Below are 17,760 nucleotides of genomic sequence, written 5' to 3' on the forward strand. Positions count from 1 at the left end.
TCCCAACAATTTGTCAAAAGTGTCCGAAGTGTCCGCCATAATGTCGCAGTACCAAAAAAAAATTGCTAATCATCGCCATTACTAGTAAAAAAAAAAAAGCTATAAAACTAGCCCCTATTTTGTAAACGCTATAACTTTTGCGCAAACCAATCAATAAACATTTATTGCGATTTTTTTTTCGAAAAATATGTAGAAGAATACGTATCGGCCTAAACTGAGGAAAAAAAAAGTTTTTTTATATATTTTTGGGGGATATTTATTATGGTAAAAAATATAATTTTTTTTCAAAATTGTCGCTCTATTTTTGTTTATAACGCAAAAACTAAAAACTGTAGAGGTAATCAAATACCACCAAAAGAAAGCTCTATTTGTGGGGAAAAAAGGACGCCAATTTTGTTTGGGAGCCACTTCGCACGACCGAGCAATTGTCAGTTAAAGCGACGCAGTGCCGAATCGCAAAAAGTGCTCTGGTCTTTTACCAGCAATATGGTCCGGGGGTTAAGTGGTTAAAGGAAAAGTACAGCCAAAGCTTGTTTGGCTGTACTTCTCCTTTGGATCATAGGTTTGCAAATCATTCTGCACTCCTATGACCCCGTTTTCAGCAGACAAAACGGACTGAAACTGAAGCCCGCTGAGGCGGTTTAGGCTCAGGAAAGATTGTGACCATATGGCCAGGATCCGCCCACATGCCTGGAGCAGCACCCGGCTAAGCCTCTTAAGGAACCGGTGAGAGTTTGAGCCGCCCGCTCCCACCCCCCCCCCCTCCACATCCCTGTGCTACAGTGAGCGCTGTGGGGGGGGGGGCAGAGCAGAGAGCCAGAGACTGACAGTCACTAGCTCTTTGCTCAGGGAGCTCTGAGAAAGGAGCGATCAGCGGTTCTCAGCCTTAGAACTGAGGGGTGGGGGCTGCACCCTCCTAAGTACGATTTTCCATACTTCTCTTTTAAAGTAGCTCTAAAGCCTAAACATTTTTGCCCTAATGAATTCCCTGCATTATGTTAAAAATGTTTAAGGATTAGTAAGCACCCCCCCGCTTTATACTTTCCTGAGCCCTCACTCGATCTCACTTTTTGATCACTTTAAGGTTGGTCAAACAAAACAGCTCAACCTCTTGATTTTTTCCTTGCATCAGGTACCGCTGTCTGAGAGTCCTGAGAAAACCTGCCAGCATTTCAACTCATCGTCCCAAAGCTGTTCATTAGGGTTGAGATCAGGGCTTTGTGCAGACCACTTGAGCTTCTTCAGACCTAACTCATCAACCCATGTTCTTATGGAGCAGCACAGTCAGAAAAGAGCTTTCCCAAACTGTTGCCACAAGGTCAGAAAAGCAAAATTGTTTATTATGTCTTCTGGACCAATAACACTACCCTTTTGGCGTGGTCATATAGTAGGTGTATGACAGCTGCCATTGTTGAACTGTGAATGCTTCAATGCTTGTTGATCACAGGACTATGTGAACGGGCAGTCCATAAAAAAGTATTAATTTAGTTATAGGTAAGTTGAGTCAGCTCCTGCCTAAGTAAAAGTCTGGAGTACCATGACAATGAGATCTCCTTGCCATAATTTCCAGACTCCTGTTCCTATCCACCTGAGGGTTTTGGGTGTTCCAGCACTTCCTGTTGCAATCTCCAGGGGCCACAGCTGGTGTACAGACCCTGAAATCTAAGCCCATTTTTTTTTTCCTCTCCACATGTGTGCCATCTGCACTTTATATGTGTGTTTTTCTTCACTTACAGGATGGTAGGGTGTGGGTTTTCCTCTGAAGTCTAGAGGAAGTATGTGTGGCTCTTAGGTTCATTCCTTCCCTGCATTCGAGGGGTTTGCCTTCGGGAGAACCCCTTAACTAATACTCAGTGATCAGCTTTGGCTTATTATGAGGAAAGGGATCTGCTGGGCCTTTTGGCTAAGTGAACCTGAGTGTAAGTTACCCCATGTCTGGAGTTTTGCACACCAGGGGGAAGGGTTTTGTTTCTCCCGACACACCCCAGTGCACTTTTTTGTGCGTGTTCACTTACACTTTTTGGTTCACTTTGTTCGCGCACCACACCGTGAAAAAATAATCTCACCATATGAGCGCCCCAAAGATATAAAGTAATGTGAGTTGATTGAACTCTCCATCATCTACTAAAACTGAAATGTTTTGGGTAGACCGAGCCTTTAAAGTGATTGTAAAGCCTTTTTAAAATTAAAATAAACAGTTTTGCAATGGTATTTCACAGAGCAGTCTCTTACCTACTTTTCTGGGGGCTCCTGCCATTGCCGTCTGCTCCTTTTCCTCTCCGACTGCCCCCTCCGCAAGCAGTGTGCAATGGGGGCACACATGTGTATGCTTACAAATGGGGCTGTGTGTGTCCTTAGATGCCCCATGCTCCCTCCACACAGGATTGGACTGACAGCACCAGGAGCCCGAGTCTGTGAGTCCAGAAAGTGAAGTATGAAGAGCTCAATCACTGACAGGACTCAGGCAAGTGTTTGGGTGAGGTGGGGGAATTTTTTTCTACCTTAATGTAGGAAATGCATTAAAAGAAGTATAGCCAAAGTTCTTTCCTATGGTTAACAGGAGTGAAGTTAATTTTGCACTCCTGTGACCTGTTTTAAGCCAAAAGTGGGCTACAGTCTGCTGTTAGGCTGACGTCACAGAGCCAGTCCAGGCTCTGAAATGATTTCAACCATATTGTCGGGATACACATAGATGCCTGGACTGGCAGCTTGCTCAGCTTCTCAGCCAGCCGCTGAGATCCTAAACCTCTCAGCTAGCCAGCCACTCCTGCCCCCTCCACAGCCTGGCTTCTTCAGTGAGAACTGGAGGGGCAGAGCAGAGAGCTAGTGGCTGTCAGTCTGCAGCTTGAAGACTGAGAGCTAAGCGATCAGTGGTATTTCAGAACTCAGTTCTCAGTCTTAGAGCCAATGGGGGACAGATGCAGCATCGGACCTATGCTGCATCCACCTAGGTCAATATAAAAAAAAAAAATTCCAATTAAACCCAAACTTTTATTTTAAGGTTTATTGTCAGATTGGAAAATACACAAATATTCGATGTGAGCTTTTTGTCGGAAATTCCAACCGTGTGTAGGCTCCATTGGACATTTGCTGTCGGAAGTCAGCTCCATGGGCCAAGTTAAATTTGAGAGCTGGTTCTCAAATTTTCCGACAGCAAAAGTACTTGTCGGAAATTCTGATCGTCTGTATGCACTTTCTGATGCACAAAAATCCTACGCATGCTCGAAATCATTGAACTTTATTTTTCTCGGCTCGTCGTAGTGTTGTACGTCATCGCGTTCTTGACGTTCGGAATTTCCGACAACATTTTTGTGACCGTGTGTATGCAAGACAAGTTTGAGCCAAAATTCCGTCAGAGGAAAAAGATCCATGGTTTTGTTGTCAGAATTTCCCATCGTGTGTACGCGGCATTAGACTTTAGAATAACTTTAATGGGTCACTAACTCAGAGCAAGCATACAGTCAAGTCTGAAGAGTTTACAATCCCATCAAGTGCAGTATAGCTGCTGCAGTATAGTCCTAACCCTGCTCACATTTCTACACTGGTTAGTTCCTTAGGAACATTACATTTATTATATCAGCTATGAAATAACTGAAGAGAAAATCCTACATGTCTTGGAAATGATCACTCTCTGCTATTCCGTTCTGATCATTTTGTGAAACCTTTAGAGGCTGAGTCATAGCATTCACAGAGGATCTTACATAGACCATACATATCTATTTTTTTATTGTTCTTTTATATAAAACCTGTCTTCAGCAAATGTATGAAAAGACCTTTAAAAAGAAAAAGGAAACCCCTTTAGTCTCCTAAAGCACCATGTATCATAAGCAATTGTTATTTTTTAAATACATTTTTGCCTTTACTTATTTATATTACTTGTTGCTGCTGATCTCCTGCAGCCTCTTCTGATCTCCAAGCACTCATACAATGGCTGCAAGGCATTTCTCAGGGTGCATTTCCTGATGATGATCACAACGGACCATGCCAACGTAATATGTGTTGATATGGTCGCTTGTAGTCTTCATCAGAAGCCTGTCAACAGGGTGGCAAAGCAGGAACATAATAGAGAGACCTGGAAGGAGTGTTGCCACCATGAAATGCTTGCACAAGAACCTTGATTGCAGAATCACCAGGTATTACTTTAATAAAAGCAGACTTTTAAAATTACATTACCATGGTAACATGAGATTTTAGTGCTCAGGTAAGTTAATGTCCAATACTGAATATCTCAAACACCTTTATTCAACAACCAAGTTCAACAGTGCATTGGCAATTTTTATCTAATTCCCTGTTCTCCATTGTGAGCATACAGCCTAGAGGCTGTCCATATGACACACAAATGTGGCTATATTACAAATAACTTAGAGTAAAGCAGACCATAAATGGCTAAAAAAAATAGTTCGAAAAAGTTTTCAATAAGCCTAATCGTTCAACTTTAGAAACATAAGTGGGCGCATTTCCATTCTTGCAAATACAAAGTTTTATGCTAAAAGAAAGATCCTTCATGTCAGAAATTTGTTGCGTAATGGAACAATTTTCTAAACATTAGTAGGGTAATTGATCATATCTAATTGGAAAAAACGTACAACACGTGCATTGATCGACAAAAAAATTACCATTAACGTCATTAATGATCGATAATATGTCGAAAAGTTTGGAAAACAATTAGATACAATGATGATAACACACCAACGATTTTCTATCCATGTTAGCCAGCTTAACTTTCTAGGTTTCATGATGATACTAAAGAAGATTAGTATGTATTAAAGAAAAAGAGAGAAAGGGTCTGTTCATTGATTCCCACTCATGGGTACCCAAAGCCCTTCCTATCCTTCACCACAGATCTGCGGCTCACTTCAAATATTATTAAAGGAATCAATTAAAATGAAGAACTAGAGGACTCACTAGAACAGTAATTAAGATACATATCAAGCTCTTCCCAGTGTTCCCAGTTTATCAATTCACTGTACATGTCATCACCATTTCATTTAAATGACCCCACCTGCCATTATGGGATGTCAACTGTGATGCAACACAATGCTGGAAATTGAAACGTTTCTTATCATATAGAGCTGAGCACACATCAATACGCCACTCTGCTCATTCATGTATGTACAGGATCTTAACTTCTCAGTTCTTCTATTTGTGGTGTTTTTTTCTTAATATCTTTGTCTACAGTCGTTTTCCAGGTTATTTCTTAGAACCCCTGAAAAGCCTAGCTCTTGTGTTTTCCAGGCTTCACAAAGAAGCAGTTCTCAAAGTAGTCTGTTTTGAGGGGAGTGGGGGCAGAGAATGGACCCTGTTATGTCTATGTCTGTACTACGCAGGACCTGAACAGGGAGATCGAATCCCAGCAGGCTGTGATCTCTTGTCACTCTACTAACTTAATTTCTCAAATATCCTATAGAGACTCCATTAGAAAGTGGAAATTTTAAGAAATAGTGCATTGTGTCTCCTCATGTATCCTCCCTAGGATTACACAGGAGAACTCAATTGGAGACAATGGTAGCTTGGCTGTAAGCGTCACCTTAAAAGGGGTTGAAAAGGTACAATTTTTTTCCCTAAATAGCTTCCTTTACCTTAGTGTAATCCTCCTTCACTTACCTCATCCTTCCATTTTGCTTTTAAATGTCCTTATCTTTTCTGAGAAATCCTCACTTTCTGTTCTTTTGTCTGTAACTCCACACAGTAATGCAAGGCTTTCTCCCTGGTGTGGAGATGCTGGCCCCCTCCCTTGGAATACAGGAGAGTCAGGAGAGTCAGCACGCTCACTAACACACAGCTCCTTTCTCTATCTGCAATGTAGAGAGCGTCCTGACTCTCCTGTATTCCAGGGGAGGGGGCGAGCACGACACTCCACGCCAGGGAAAAAGCCTCACATTACTGTGTGGAGTTAGGCCGCGTACACACGACCGGTCCATCCGATGAGAATGGTCCGACGGACCGTTTTCATCGGTTCACCGCTGAAGCAGACTGATGGTCTGATGTGCGTACACACCATCAGTTCGAAAACCGATCGGGTCAGAACACGGTGACGTAAAACACACGACGTGCTGAAAAAAACGAAGTTTAATGCTTCCAAGCATGCGTCAACTTGATTCTGAGCATGCGCGGGTTTTGAACCGATGCTTTTGTGTACTAACCATCGGTTTTGACCTATCGGTCAGCTGTCCATCGGTTCGATTTTAAAGCAAGTTCTATAATTTTTGTCCGAAGGACAACAGACCGATGGGCCAAACACACGGTCGGTTTGGACCAATGAAACTGAACTTTAGTCCGTTTTCATCGGTTTGGACCGGTCGTGTAAGTGGCCTAACATACAGAAGAACAGGAAGTGAGGATTTCTCAGAAGAAAAAAGGACATTTAAAAGCAAAATCGAAGGATGAGGTAAGTGAAGGAGGACTGCACTAAGGTAAATGAAGTTATTTAGGATTTTTTTTTTTTACCTTTACAACCCCTTTAAGTCAGGCATGTCGAAAGTCAGCTCCATGGGCCAATTGCAGCCCATAGTCCAGTTTCATATGGTCCCACTGGTATATATCTTTTGTGGCCTTATTGCGACTTGTTTTATTTTTATTTACCGTGATTACATCCTTGGGATTCCGATATTTTTATTGATAAGCTAATGTTTTAACAGGCTTTTTTTTTTTAAGAACAGCACATGGGTGGATTTCCTTACACGCAAATAAGTAAAGAATAAAAAACAGAGATTTCAGTTTAGTGAACCGGAAGTTACAAGGATACTGGATTTCTAGCAGGATTTCTTTTGTGTTTGCAGGAAATGTATTTAGCCTGAAAATTTTTTAATATGGCACCACATCTAGGGACAGTTAAGATGCAATATTATTTGATTTGTGTTTTTGGGTTTAGACACACTTTACGTAACAATGGCACCATTCTCTACCCATTTAATTATTGACATAAACTCAGATGACAGGAGAGATCCAGGCATAGGAAGCCATAATTAAAAGGTCCCAGTCATATAGGAAAGTGGCAGGGACAAGTGAAAGCTGTAAGAGAACACAAGTGTATGGGAAGAGATTAGAGTAGTAAGTGCTGCCACAAGAATGTTAAGCCTTGAATGAGAGGAGGAGAGTTTTGTAATTAACACAGACGTGAATGGGAAGCTGGCAGCAAAAGATATCCAAGTGGTAATGAAAAGCTGTGAATCTAATGATGATCTGTTGAACAGATCGTGATAATAAGAGGGATCAGTCCCTTTAAAATATCACCTATTTTACATGACATTGTACCTTACAGTTTTCTATAATTTGTGCAGCATTTGGGACGTCTTACACTAGCAATTACAATTTCCCAGTCCCGCGTTATCTTTGTATCTTCTTGGAAATAATTTCATATATAAAATTATGTTTTCTAAGAAAAAGCAACATTTGATTGTCTCTCGCTTGAACTGTACATTTACGTGTATTTTTCAGCTACTGTAAAATGGATCTTGTAAGACGAATTTCTGGTTGCACATTGCCAACATAAATATCTACTGAGGCCTGTGACGTTATCATCAGTACAATGCTTCCATTGTTAGAGCTGGAGATGGTAAAGGAAAAAAAGGTAATATGCAGTACATTTGCTACAAAGCACTTAAAGGGGAAAAGGCACCTCAAACACATTGCTATACATGACAAGCTTACTGTGGCTCCTCAGTATAAAAATGTGTTTTTGTGCCAAATTGGGATTCCCTACATTCCAAAACCTGGAAATGTAGACAATTGTATGTTCTGACATTATGCTGTACAATACATTATGGAAGATGAACAGTACAAACTGCCTCAATGGGGCACAAGAAAGTCACTTATCAAAAATAAATAAACCCAATGTGATATAGCAGACTCCATTCCAACTGTAACATCTTATCGTCCGTCTTACTAAAATATTCTTGCAAATTCTCTTGTTAAAAAAAAAAAATATTCTTACAAATTGTTGTGTCTTGTTTACAGGGATTTACCAGTTTTAAAGCAAACCCTTTTCACTGAAAAAAAGTAAATCTTTACAAACCGGAGAAGATACAATTGATAATATAGTGAAAAGAAATATAAACAACAATTTTAATTAACATAATAGCAGAACGATCAATAAATCCATACGTATATAGACATATGAATTTGTTATGTACTATATCTTTACCTTTTCTATGAGGCCTCATGCACACTGGACGTTAAAATAACGTTATAAAAACACCAGTAGCTTTGCAGTGAGTTTTTCAACTTTTTTCAGCTTTTTTCAATGTTTTTTCAATAGCGTTTTTTTTTTTCTTTCAATTGATCAAAAACGTTCAAAAACGCTGGTGAGTGAAGTTTTTGAGCGTTTATCAGCGTTTATTGACGTTTATCAGCATTAGAGCGTTTTTACAGCTGAAAAACGTCTCTCAGAACCCACTAGTTTTGGGTTTTTTTTACTGCTCAAAAGCACCACTGCCCAAAACTGCTGATAACAGCTTATGTGTGCATGGGCACATAGGAAAACATGATGGAGAGTTTATTGACTGTAGAAAAAAACGTTTACTGCCAAAAACAGCTGCTGTAAAAATGTCCAAAAACGTCCAGTGTGCATGAGGCCTGAAAGTCAAACTTGGCTCTGCCAATCCCACCTTCCGAGATACTCTATTGGTTCCTTAATGGATAGCTATACTTTCAAAACAACTAAACTAATCACCATTTTAGCTGTACTTTGTTCTACATACTTTAGATTACCAACCTGGGCTAGAAGCTGTGATGTACATTTGGTGGCACCCTAATCCTATTCCCAGTTGGTGCCGCTCTTTAAACATTGCTTTTCTTCTTTTTGTGGTACTGCATGGCTCTGCTGGCTTGGAAGAGGACCAGAGTGCTGCTAGTTATTGATCATAGCATCATCTTTACAAAGTTCCCTAGTTGATTTGAGGTTTGTACAAACAGGGGGGTATAGTTAGAATGGAAAGGATGGGGCAGTTAGGATTTGGTGGTTCAACTCACTATTAATCTTAAAGGGGTTGTAAAGGTTAGTTTTTTATTTTCTACATAGGTTCTTTTAAGCTAGTGCATTGTTGGTTCACTTACCTTTTCCTTCAATTTCCCTTCTAAAATTTGTTTTTACTTTGTCTGAATTTCTCACTTCCTGTTTCTCCACCGTAAGCTTTCCCCCATCATCCGAGCCGTTCTGGCTGAGGGTTAGTCAGCCAGAACAGCTTACTGAGGAGGAACAGGAAATGAGAAGTTCAGACAAAGAAAAAAACATTTAGAAGGGAAATCGAAGGAAAAGGTAAGGAACCTATTTAGAAAATAAAAAACTAACCTTTACAACCCCTTTAATGTGATAAATAGCTGCACTGACCTTTGGTGGGGCTTAGAATTGTGAAGGCCATGACCAAGTATAACTTCTATATTTGCATATGTATAGCTTCAACTGCCTATCTCTGATCATTATGAAACAGAGTTATCAGGTGTTTAAGAATTTTTCACTATAATCTGAGTTATCCAAATGATCATTTTTTTCATTAAACAAATGATATGTTTTGTAGGCTACTTAATACTCCCTTATCACCCACAGCCAATCTAAGAATATAGACTGAATAATGTATAAGTGATTGCTATAACCCACTACAGTCAACCTGTCATAAGCCTTATAGCAAGATCAAAGACATCAATAGATGATCATCACATTTGGTTGTTTAACTCATTCTGTCTTTGTCATAACATCTACTGGTGATAAGGTTGAACAAGGCTGACCACACATGTGTAGGGCAGCCTGACTTAACCAAGTGAAAAACATGAGCTGCCTGATCTGTAACAGATTTTTGTTTTTCATCCATTGTGATGGCCAACTCTGACTGATCTTGATCTTTTGCACCTGCTCTAAATTTCTGGATTATGTTTGAATAATAGCAGTGGTCATAGGATCACTGGATACAATGGGCAATACTGGATTAAAGCTAGTCATAAGATGGATGAAAAGTTGTCTGGGTTCAGCAGGGACCAACAGAATTTCAATCCATCTTTGGTGGTAACTATTCAAAAAGGAGTCAATTTAATGATCTACTCCTTTCGTAGGGGACTGTTGGTATATTATCATTTGATCAGGAGTTTGAGTGGCTGCAGCACTGATCAGTGCATACTGACAGTAGAGGAGTCCTCGCAGTCAGAATACAATAGCAGCGGGGAGGATTCCTTCATCCACCTTGAATGTGTGGATGAGGGAATCCATTCATTTGTTTTTGATCAGCTGGCTGAATTATCAAAAAATAAATAAATCTATCTCTGGCCAGCTTAATCTTTCCCAGCTATCTAACCAAATACCTGCTGTCCTCTAAAGTCTCATTCACCTTGTATACAATCTGTTATTTGCAAACTGGGCCTAACATAGCCTAATCTACATTGTAATCAGGCTGTGCATTAACATCTTCTTATTCAGACTCTTGTTGGCATGTTACACTTTTCTACAATTCCTTTAACTATTGTGTATATTGACCTGTGAAGCACAAACTGTGCCTATTAAAGTATTTGACCCCGTTGGAAGTTTTCATATTTTATTGTCATAGAACATTAATTCACATTGGATTTCATTTGGTTTTTAACATTAACAGAAATATACTTTTCAATGTCAAAGTGAAAACATACTTCTGCAAAGTGACTTATAAATTTCAAGGAACATTTTCAAAATGACTGACACCACCTTTAATATAACCCATCAAAATCATCTGTAGCAAATTATTTTCCAAGGCCACATAATTAGTAAAATGGAGATCACCTCTGCATACCCAATAGTTTTTAGGCGATTGTAAGGTCCACCCAATGATGTGTCAGTATCCTTGTATAACCCACACCATAAAAAAAACAAAAAAAAGAACACTCCAAACAACTCTGCCATAGAATGGCTTAAATTGGTGACAATCCACATATGTTGGAAATTTACATTATATAATCATTGAAATGGTAAAACAGAGCAATGGTGCTCCGGAAGAGTATTTACTTACCATGATGCCAAATTTCAGGGTGCCCATGGAAGAATGACCCAATTCCATGGCCAATAAATTGGGGACAGACTTGGAGTTTGTTCTCCTCAGCAATGCGGCTTCATAAAAAAAAAAAAATAATAATAAAAAAAAATTAACACATTAGTTAATTCATGAGTTATTCATTTTGTAACTATAGTTATTCCATGAGCGACACAAACATCCATGAGGGAATTAAAAAAATACAGCTATATACTGTATTATGAGACAGAGCAGGGACGGGTTGCAGCCTCTGAGATTTCCCCCCAAGTGATGGAAACACAGACAAATAGCTAGATTCAGAGACAGTTACGCCGGCGTATCAGTAGATACGCCGTCGTAACTCTGAATCTACGCCGTCATAAATTTAAGCGTATTCTGGAAACCAGATACGCTTAAATTAGGCTAAGATACGAGCGGTGTAAGTCTCCTACGCCGTCGTATCTTAGGGTGCATATTTACGCTGGCCGCTAGGTGGCGCTTCCGTTGAGTTTGGCGTAGAATATGCAAATGAGCTAGATACACCGATTCAGAAACGTACGTGCGCCCGGCGCATTTTTTTACGTCGTTTACGTAAGGCTTTTTCCGGCGTAAAGTTAGTCGAACAAATAGCTGGCCTAGCCAATGTTAAGTATGGCCGTCATTCCCACGTCGAAATTTGAAAATTTTACGTTGTTTGCATAAGTCGTCCGTGAATGGGGCTGGACGTAATTTACGTTCACGTCGAAACCAATACGTCCATGCCGTGTACTTTGGAGCAATGCACACTGGGATATGTCCACGGACGGCGCATGCGCTGTTCGTTAAAAACGGCAATCACGTCGCGTCACGAGTCATTTACATAAAACACGCCCCCCTGTTCCTCATTTGAATTAGGCGCGTTATGCCGCCGTAACTTAGGAGGCAAGTGCTTTGTGAATACAGCACTTGCCTCTCTGACTTACGGCGGCGTAGCGTATATGAGATACGCTACGCCTCCTCAAAATCAAGCCAGTCTATCTGAATCTGGCTAATAAACACTATCACATTTCACATTTTAGCAAACTGAGAAAGTGAAGTTCTGACATTGTTTTCTTTCTGTCTGTGCTTTTCTGTCCAAGTGACAACTTGTATGGGCATCACTAGAACCTGGGTGGTAACACCTGCCCCAAAGGGAAGTAGACACATGGGTACTTCTTAAAGAGGAGTTCCAGGTATGGCATTTTTTACATAGTTAAACTGGTCCAGCGTGGACCAATGTAACTATGCATGTACAGTTGGCCCAAAGGTTTGCATACCCTGGCAGAAATTGTGACATTTTGGCAGTGATATTGAAAATATGACTAATCACACCAAAAAAACGTCTTTTATTTAAGGATAGTGATCATATGAAGCCATTTATTATCATATAGTTGTTTGGCTCCATTTTCACAATAACAGAAATCACCCAAATGGCTCTTATCAAAAGTTTATACACCCTGGAATGTTTGGCCTTGGAACAGTCCAGACACCTGTAATGTATTTCAGTTATCGTGCAAACCTGGCCAATTAGTGGGCCCTGAGGTCAGGGTTGATGACCAGTGCGATAGAACACCTTTGGGATGATTCTGAGCGGAGACTGTGAGCCAGGCCTTCTCGTCCACATCAGTGGCCTGGCCTCACAAACGCGCTTCTGGAAGAATGGTTATACATTCCCATAGACACACTCCTAAACCTGGTGGACAGCCTTCCCAGAAGAATTTAAGCTGTTTTAGCTGAAAAGGGTGGGCCAAGTCAATAATGAAACCTACAGACTAAGACTGGGATGACCTTAAAGTTTATGTAAAGGCAGGCGTCACAATACTTTTGACAATAATGGCCCAGATTCTCAAAGGACTTACGATGGCGCAGCGCCATGTACGCCGTCGTAAGTCCTAATCTGGCCCGTCGTATCTATGCGACTGATTCTTAGAATCAGTTACGCATAGATATCCATTAGATCCGACAGGCGCAAGTCTCTTACGCCGTCGGATCTAAACTGCAAATTTTTTTTGCCCCGCTAGGTGGCGCTTCCGTCGATTTCCGCGTCCAGTATGCAAATTAGCTAGATACGCGAATTCCCAAACGTACGCGCGGCCGACGCAGTAAAGTTACGATGTTTACGTTAGACTTTTCCCGGCGTAAAGTTGCCCCTGCTATATGAGGCGCAGCCAATGTTTGGGAAGTATGGCCGTCGTTCCCGCGTCAAAATTTTAAAAAGTTATGTCGTTAAGTCGTACGTGAATGGGGCTGGACGTCATTTACGTTCACGTCGAAACCAATGACGTCTTTGCGACGTCATTTGGAGCTATGCACACTGGGATATTTTACGGACAGCGCATGCGCAGTTCGTTCGGCGCGGGGACGCGCTTCATTTAAATGATACACGCCCCCTACCCGCCGAATTAGAATTTCGCCGGGTGATTTACACTACGCCGCCGCAACTTTACAGGCAAGTGCTTTGTGAATAAAGCACTTGCCTGAAAAACTTGCGGCGGCGTAACGTAAATCGGATACGTTACGCCGCCGCAGAGATACGCCCAATGTACCTGAATCTGGGCCATAGTGTACTTTAACTGTGTAAGTCCTTACAAAGTTTTAAAATACCATATTTTTGGCTAGTGTATTCTCTACTTAGCAACCTTTCCTGTTTACGATAATGTAGCGATATGAAACTAAACAATCTCACAAATAAATCCATAAAAGTAGTAAGTCTAAAATGTTATTTTAATTGCATAGCACATCTAAGGTCTGCATACAGTGTACAAATGCAAGTACAATTTACATAGGTTGGCTAGGCTGGTAAATGTCCTAACCTCGGAAAATGATGCGGCACTAGCAGAGGTTAACATCATGGTAAAAGCATAGTGTTCCACACAGAAAATGTAATGCAAATGATATGCAGATGTGCAGTTATCATAAATATGCCCGATTCATTACGATCTATTAAAATTAATTTGGGTAAATAATGTTATGCTTAATATGGCATGTCTATAAATGGCACTAGGTATAATTTATGGCAAATTAACTGTAAGCTGATGATGGATTTTAAAAATCGACCAACACATATAGGAGGACTTGAAAATACAAGTCATATTAAAGTAATATTTATAAAACAAAAATACCACAAAGGCAGCCTGACAAACCTGGCTCTGCAATCCATCTCATAGGGGAAAACATATTCTTGATTCACCATTTTTTTATTTTTTTGTTTTAGTTTAATTAAAAAAAGACCTCCAAAGTGAATTGGTAAGGAGGTTAGCACAGGCTCCTTGCCTCGTCACTGTCTGGCCTCCAGTGAATCCACAGTGTCTCCTTGTTAGAATAATGTTAGGACAGCTGAAGTGGATCATTGGTGTGTTGGGAAACTTCTGCAGATCTGCAAATCTCCCCTACCTGGGTCAAATCTAATACGATCGGAAATTCCGGATTTTTTTTCGACTGAATTTTGGCTCAAACTTGTGTTGCATACACACGTTTACACAAAGAGCATACAAGCACATTAGGGCATAAAACAGCAAAAGCCCTCCCCCAAAAAAATGAAAAAAAGGGGGGGTTTATTACTGCTTTAAGAAAATCAATTTGCTAATTTCTATCCAATTTGTATTTTCTATGTTATACTGTAGAAGCTTACCATACAAGTCTTTAAAGCCCAACCCCAGGTTTTTGGTAGCGTGGGGGAAGGTCCAAACCTGTCAGGTTTTTGTCTGCAGTCTGTGAACCTGTAAGGCCCCTTTTACACTACCGCGGCTTCAAAGTCGTGCAATTTTGCGGCCGCATGTTGACATGAGTTTTGTTTCTATTTAAGGGAATGCCTGTGTAACTTGCATCAAAGTGTGACCTAAGTAGTGCAGGGACTACTTTGAAGTCGGCAAGAAGTCGTACTAATATGAATGGTAGTCATTGAAAATCATGGGGGACAACTTGTTATACGACCTTGTAGGACAAGTCATACAAGTGTGAAAGGGGCCTTAGGGAGATTTGCCTTCACTTTAGGTTCTGATAACCACATATGAAGTTATAAAAAATCACCCCATTTGAAAAAAAAATTGTAATTTCACATAACCTCCTCATTCTTTGTTCCAGCAAGTAGACAAAAAGTGGAAGAAAATATCCCCAATGCAGACGAAAACTGCAGCAAATATTTAATATTCTAAATCACCCCAACCCAATTTAAAAAAAATAAAAACAAAGCTTTGGTTGGCATTGAGCTTTAATCAATAACACAGAAATTATGTTGCCAACATCACCCTATCAGAAATTAGCTTTTAGCAGTTCAGAAAATGTAGGGGGAATTTTGATGGATACCATGATGACTTTGTGCTGCTAAACCATTGGGATGATGCTTTAATTATCAAGATAAAGTACACAAAATTAGTAACCTTCTCATAAATACAGGGTTCTGTACCCTTTATGTTCTAAGAACTCGAATTTATGGTTTCTACTGGCAGACCCATTATGATCTCTAAATTAAATGTAACAGTTTAGAAGCACGGTACACGTTCTAACAGATCTCCTAAAATAAAACCAAGCATAGACAGCCCAATTTGTGGAAAAATGTATAAAGATTCAGCATAAGTTTAGCAAATATTGTTTATTAAAAGAAATGTACAGTATATGAACAAGTAGTAGTGACTGATCTCCTAATTAGTTTATATGGCTTGCCCTCTTTTAGGGTGGTCATTATTTCTGATCATTTGAACTTTGAAGAATCTCAAATGTGACGGAATCCAGACACCCTGTTGGGTATTTCCACCAAGAAGCTGCTTCCCATGTCCTGGAACACGAGACCGATGGATCTGGCTATAGAAACCCCAAGGACCAGACAACACTTGGAGTCTTGGAGTACACCAGAAAGGGAACTCATTTATTTTTACAAATACACTGAATTTATACAGCAAACCATCAGATAAGGGCTACTCCCATTATTTCAGACAACGGTCACCTTACACAGTAGAGCTAGTCCTATTATCACAATGACCTCCTTAGACAGTCCGGTTCCCCCATAGGACTAACTTGCATAAGAAGCCACAAGCAATTAGTGACCAGTCCTGTCTGGATAACTTAAGAACACATTATAACACAGAGTTCTCCAGGCCATGGTTCTCCTGCAGCCCAAAGTCCATGACATCATATATCTATAAAATGTAGCTGTCTGGAATCTAAAAATTAATTATATTAATTATGAATTATGAAAATGATTATTTTCAGAATTTTCTTTCATAAATTCTGTATTTTTAATGTTACAGAGAAAGAGTCACAGATACACAGAAAACTAATTATTTCATAGAACCCACACATCACCAATTGAGTGTGGAGTAAATTTCACCCTGAACAACTTCCCCCATTTACGTTTAAGAAGGTAGAACAATGGTGGGTTGGCAATAAAGGAAATGGAGGATGTGGGTGTGGTGGGTCAGCAATGAGGAAACAGATGAGGAGGGGATTGGGTTGATGTTGGTGAGGAAGAGTGGTCCCAGGTAATAAGGGACTTTTCAGCTAATCAGTTCCATTTTTGTTGGTAGTCAGTGATCACTTTGTATCTAGAGTATTGCAACTTGTGCCTCGTACACACGACCAGTTTTCCCGTCTGGAAAACTGCCATGACAGCTTTTGGCACGGGAAAGCTGGCCGTGTGTATGCTCCATGGCAGTTTTCCCGACAGGAAAAGCGGTGGGAAAAATTAGAACATATTCTCTTTTTTTCCTTCCTAGATTCCCGGCGGTCTTTTTACTGGCAGTTTTCCTATGGTAAACACTGCGATGGAGCATACACATGGCCGAGTTTGCCAGCCAAAGCTCTCATGGCAGTTTTCCTTCCAGGAAAGCCAGCCGTGTGTAGGGTGAAAAAGCTGCTGAGCAGGTTCTCGACTTTCCCCTTGGGTTTCCCAGCAATAAAAAGTCCGCCGGGAAACCCGTACATGTGTACGAGGCATTAAAGGGGTTGTAAAGGTATTTTTTTTCCTAAATAGCTTCCTTTACCGTAGTGCAGTCCTCCTCCGCTTACCTCATCCTTCGATTTTGCTTTAAAAATGTCCATATTTAAAAGCACGACACTCCACACCAGGGAGAAAGCCTTGCACTACTGTGTGTAGTTTCAGACAGAAGAACAGGAAGTGAGGATTTCTCAGAAGAAATAAGGACATTTAAAAGCAAAATCGAAGGATGAGGTAAGTGAAGGAGGACTGCACTAAGGTAAAGGATTTTTAATTTTTTTTTACCTTTACAACCCCTTTAAGTCAGGCATGTCGAAAGGTAAAGGAAGCCATTTAGGAAAACAATTTGTACCTTTACAACCCCGTTAAGCCTCGTACACACAATGAGATTATTGGGCGAATGATCGTCCGTTTTTTTGCATGCTAGTCGCCAAATCGAAAAAGAAAAAAATTAAGTAGGTTACTAAAGTACGAAAATTTTCGTACAACAGAATAAAAATTTGGAAGTGATGTAATGTGTTGTAGTGTATTTGTATTGTATATTCAAATTATATATTGTATTGATTAAACAAAAATTTGTTCGGGTTTGTCGCTTTAGAAAGTGTACTAACAAATAGAGTATCTTACGATTGCTTCAAAATCTGAATTTTTTTTTATGATTTTCCAATCGTGTGCATGGGCCTTTACACCCTTTTTTAAATATTACTTTGATATTCAATTTATTTTTCTACAAAAAAAAAAACCCATCTATTGTCAGTATAATTTGTTTTCTGTGTTTGCCCTGTTTTGGGACCAATGGAAGTCAGTCGCAGAGCCTGTGTGTCTGTGCCTGCTTTCACCACT

The 17,760-nt window shown here is 40.2% G+C and overlaps 1 protein-coding gene across 2 annotated transcripts in view; it reads right to left on the reverse strand.

Annotated features, from left to right (window-relative positions):
• Positions 1 to 17,760, reverse strand: part of METAP1D (methionyl aminopeptidase type 1D, mitochondrial) — a 245,406-nt gene that overhangs the window by 40,390 nt on the left and 187,256 nt on the right. For both annotated transcript variants that reach the window (XM_040357752.1, XM_040357751.1), the window contains one exon: positions 10,968 to 11,065. In XM_040357752.1, coding sequence (XP_040213686.1) covers positions 10,968 to 11,065 — 98 coding nt within the window. The remainder of the gene's footprint in view (positions 1 to 10,967; positions 11,066 to 17,760) is intronic.

This window comes from Rana temporaria, chromosome 6 (genome assembly GCF_905171775.1).
Source record: "Rana temporaria chromosome 6, aRanTem1.1, whole genome shotgun sequence".
In the NCBI taxonomy this organism is placed as follows: domain Eukaryota; kingdom Metazoa; phylum Chordata; class Amphibia; order Anura; family Ranidae; genus Rana; species Rana temporaria.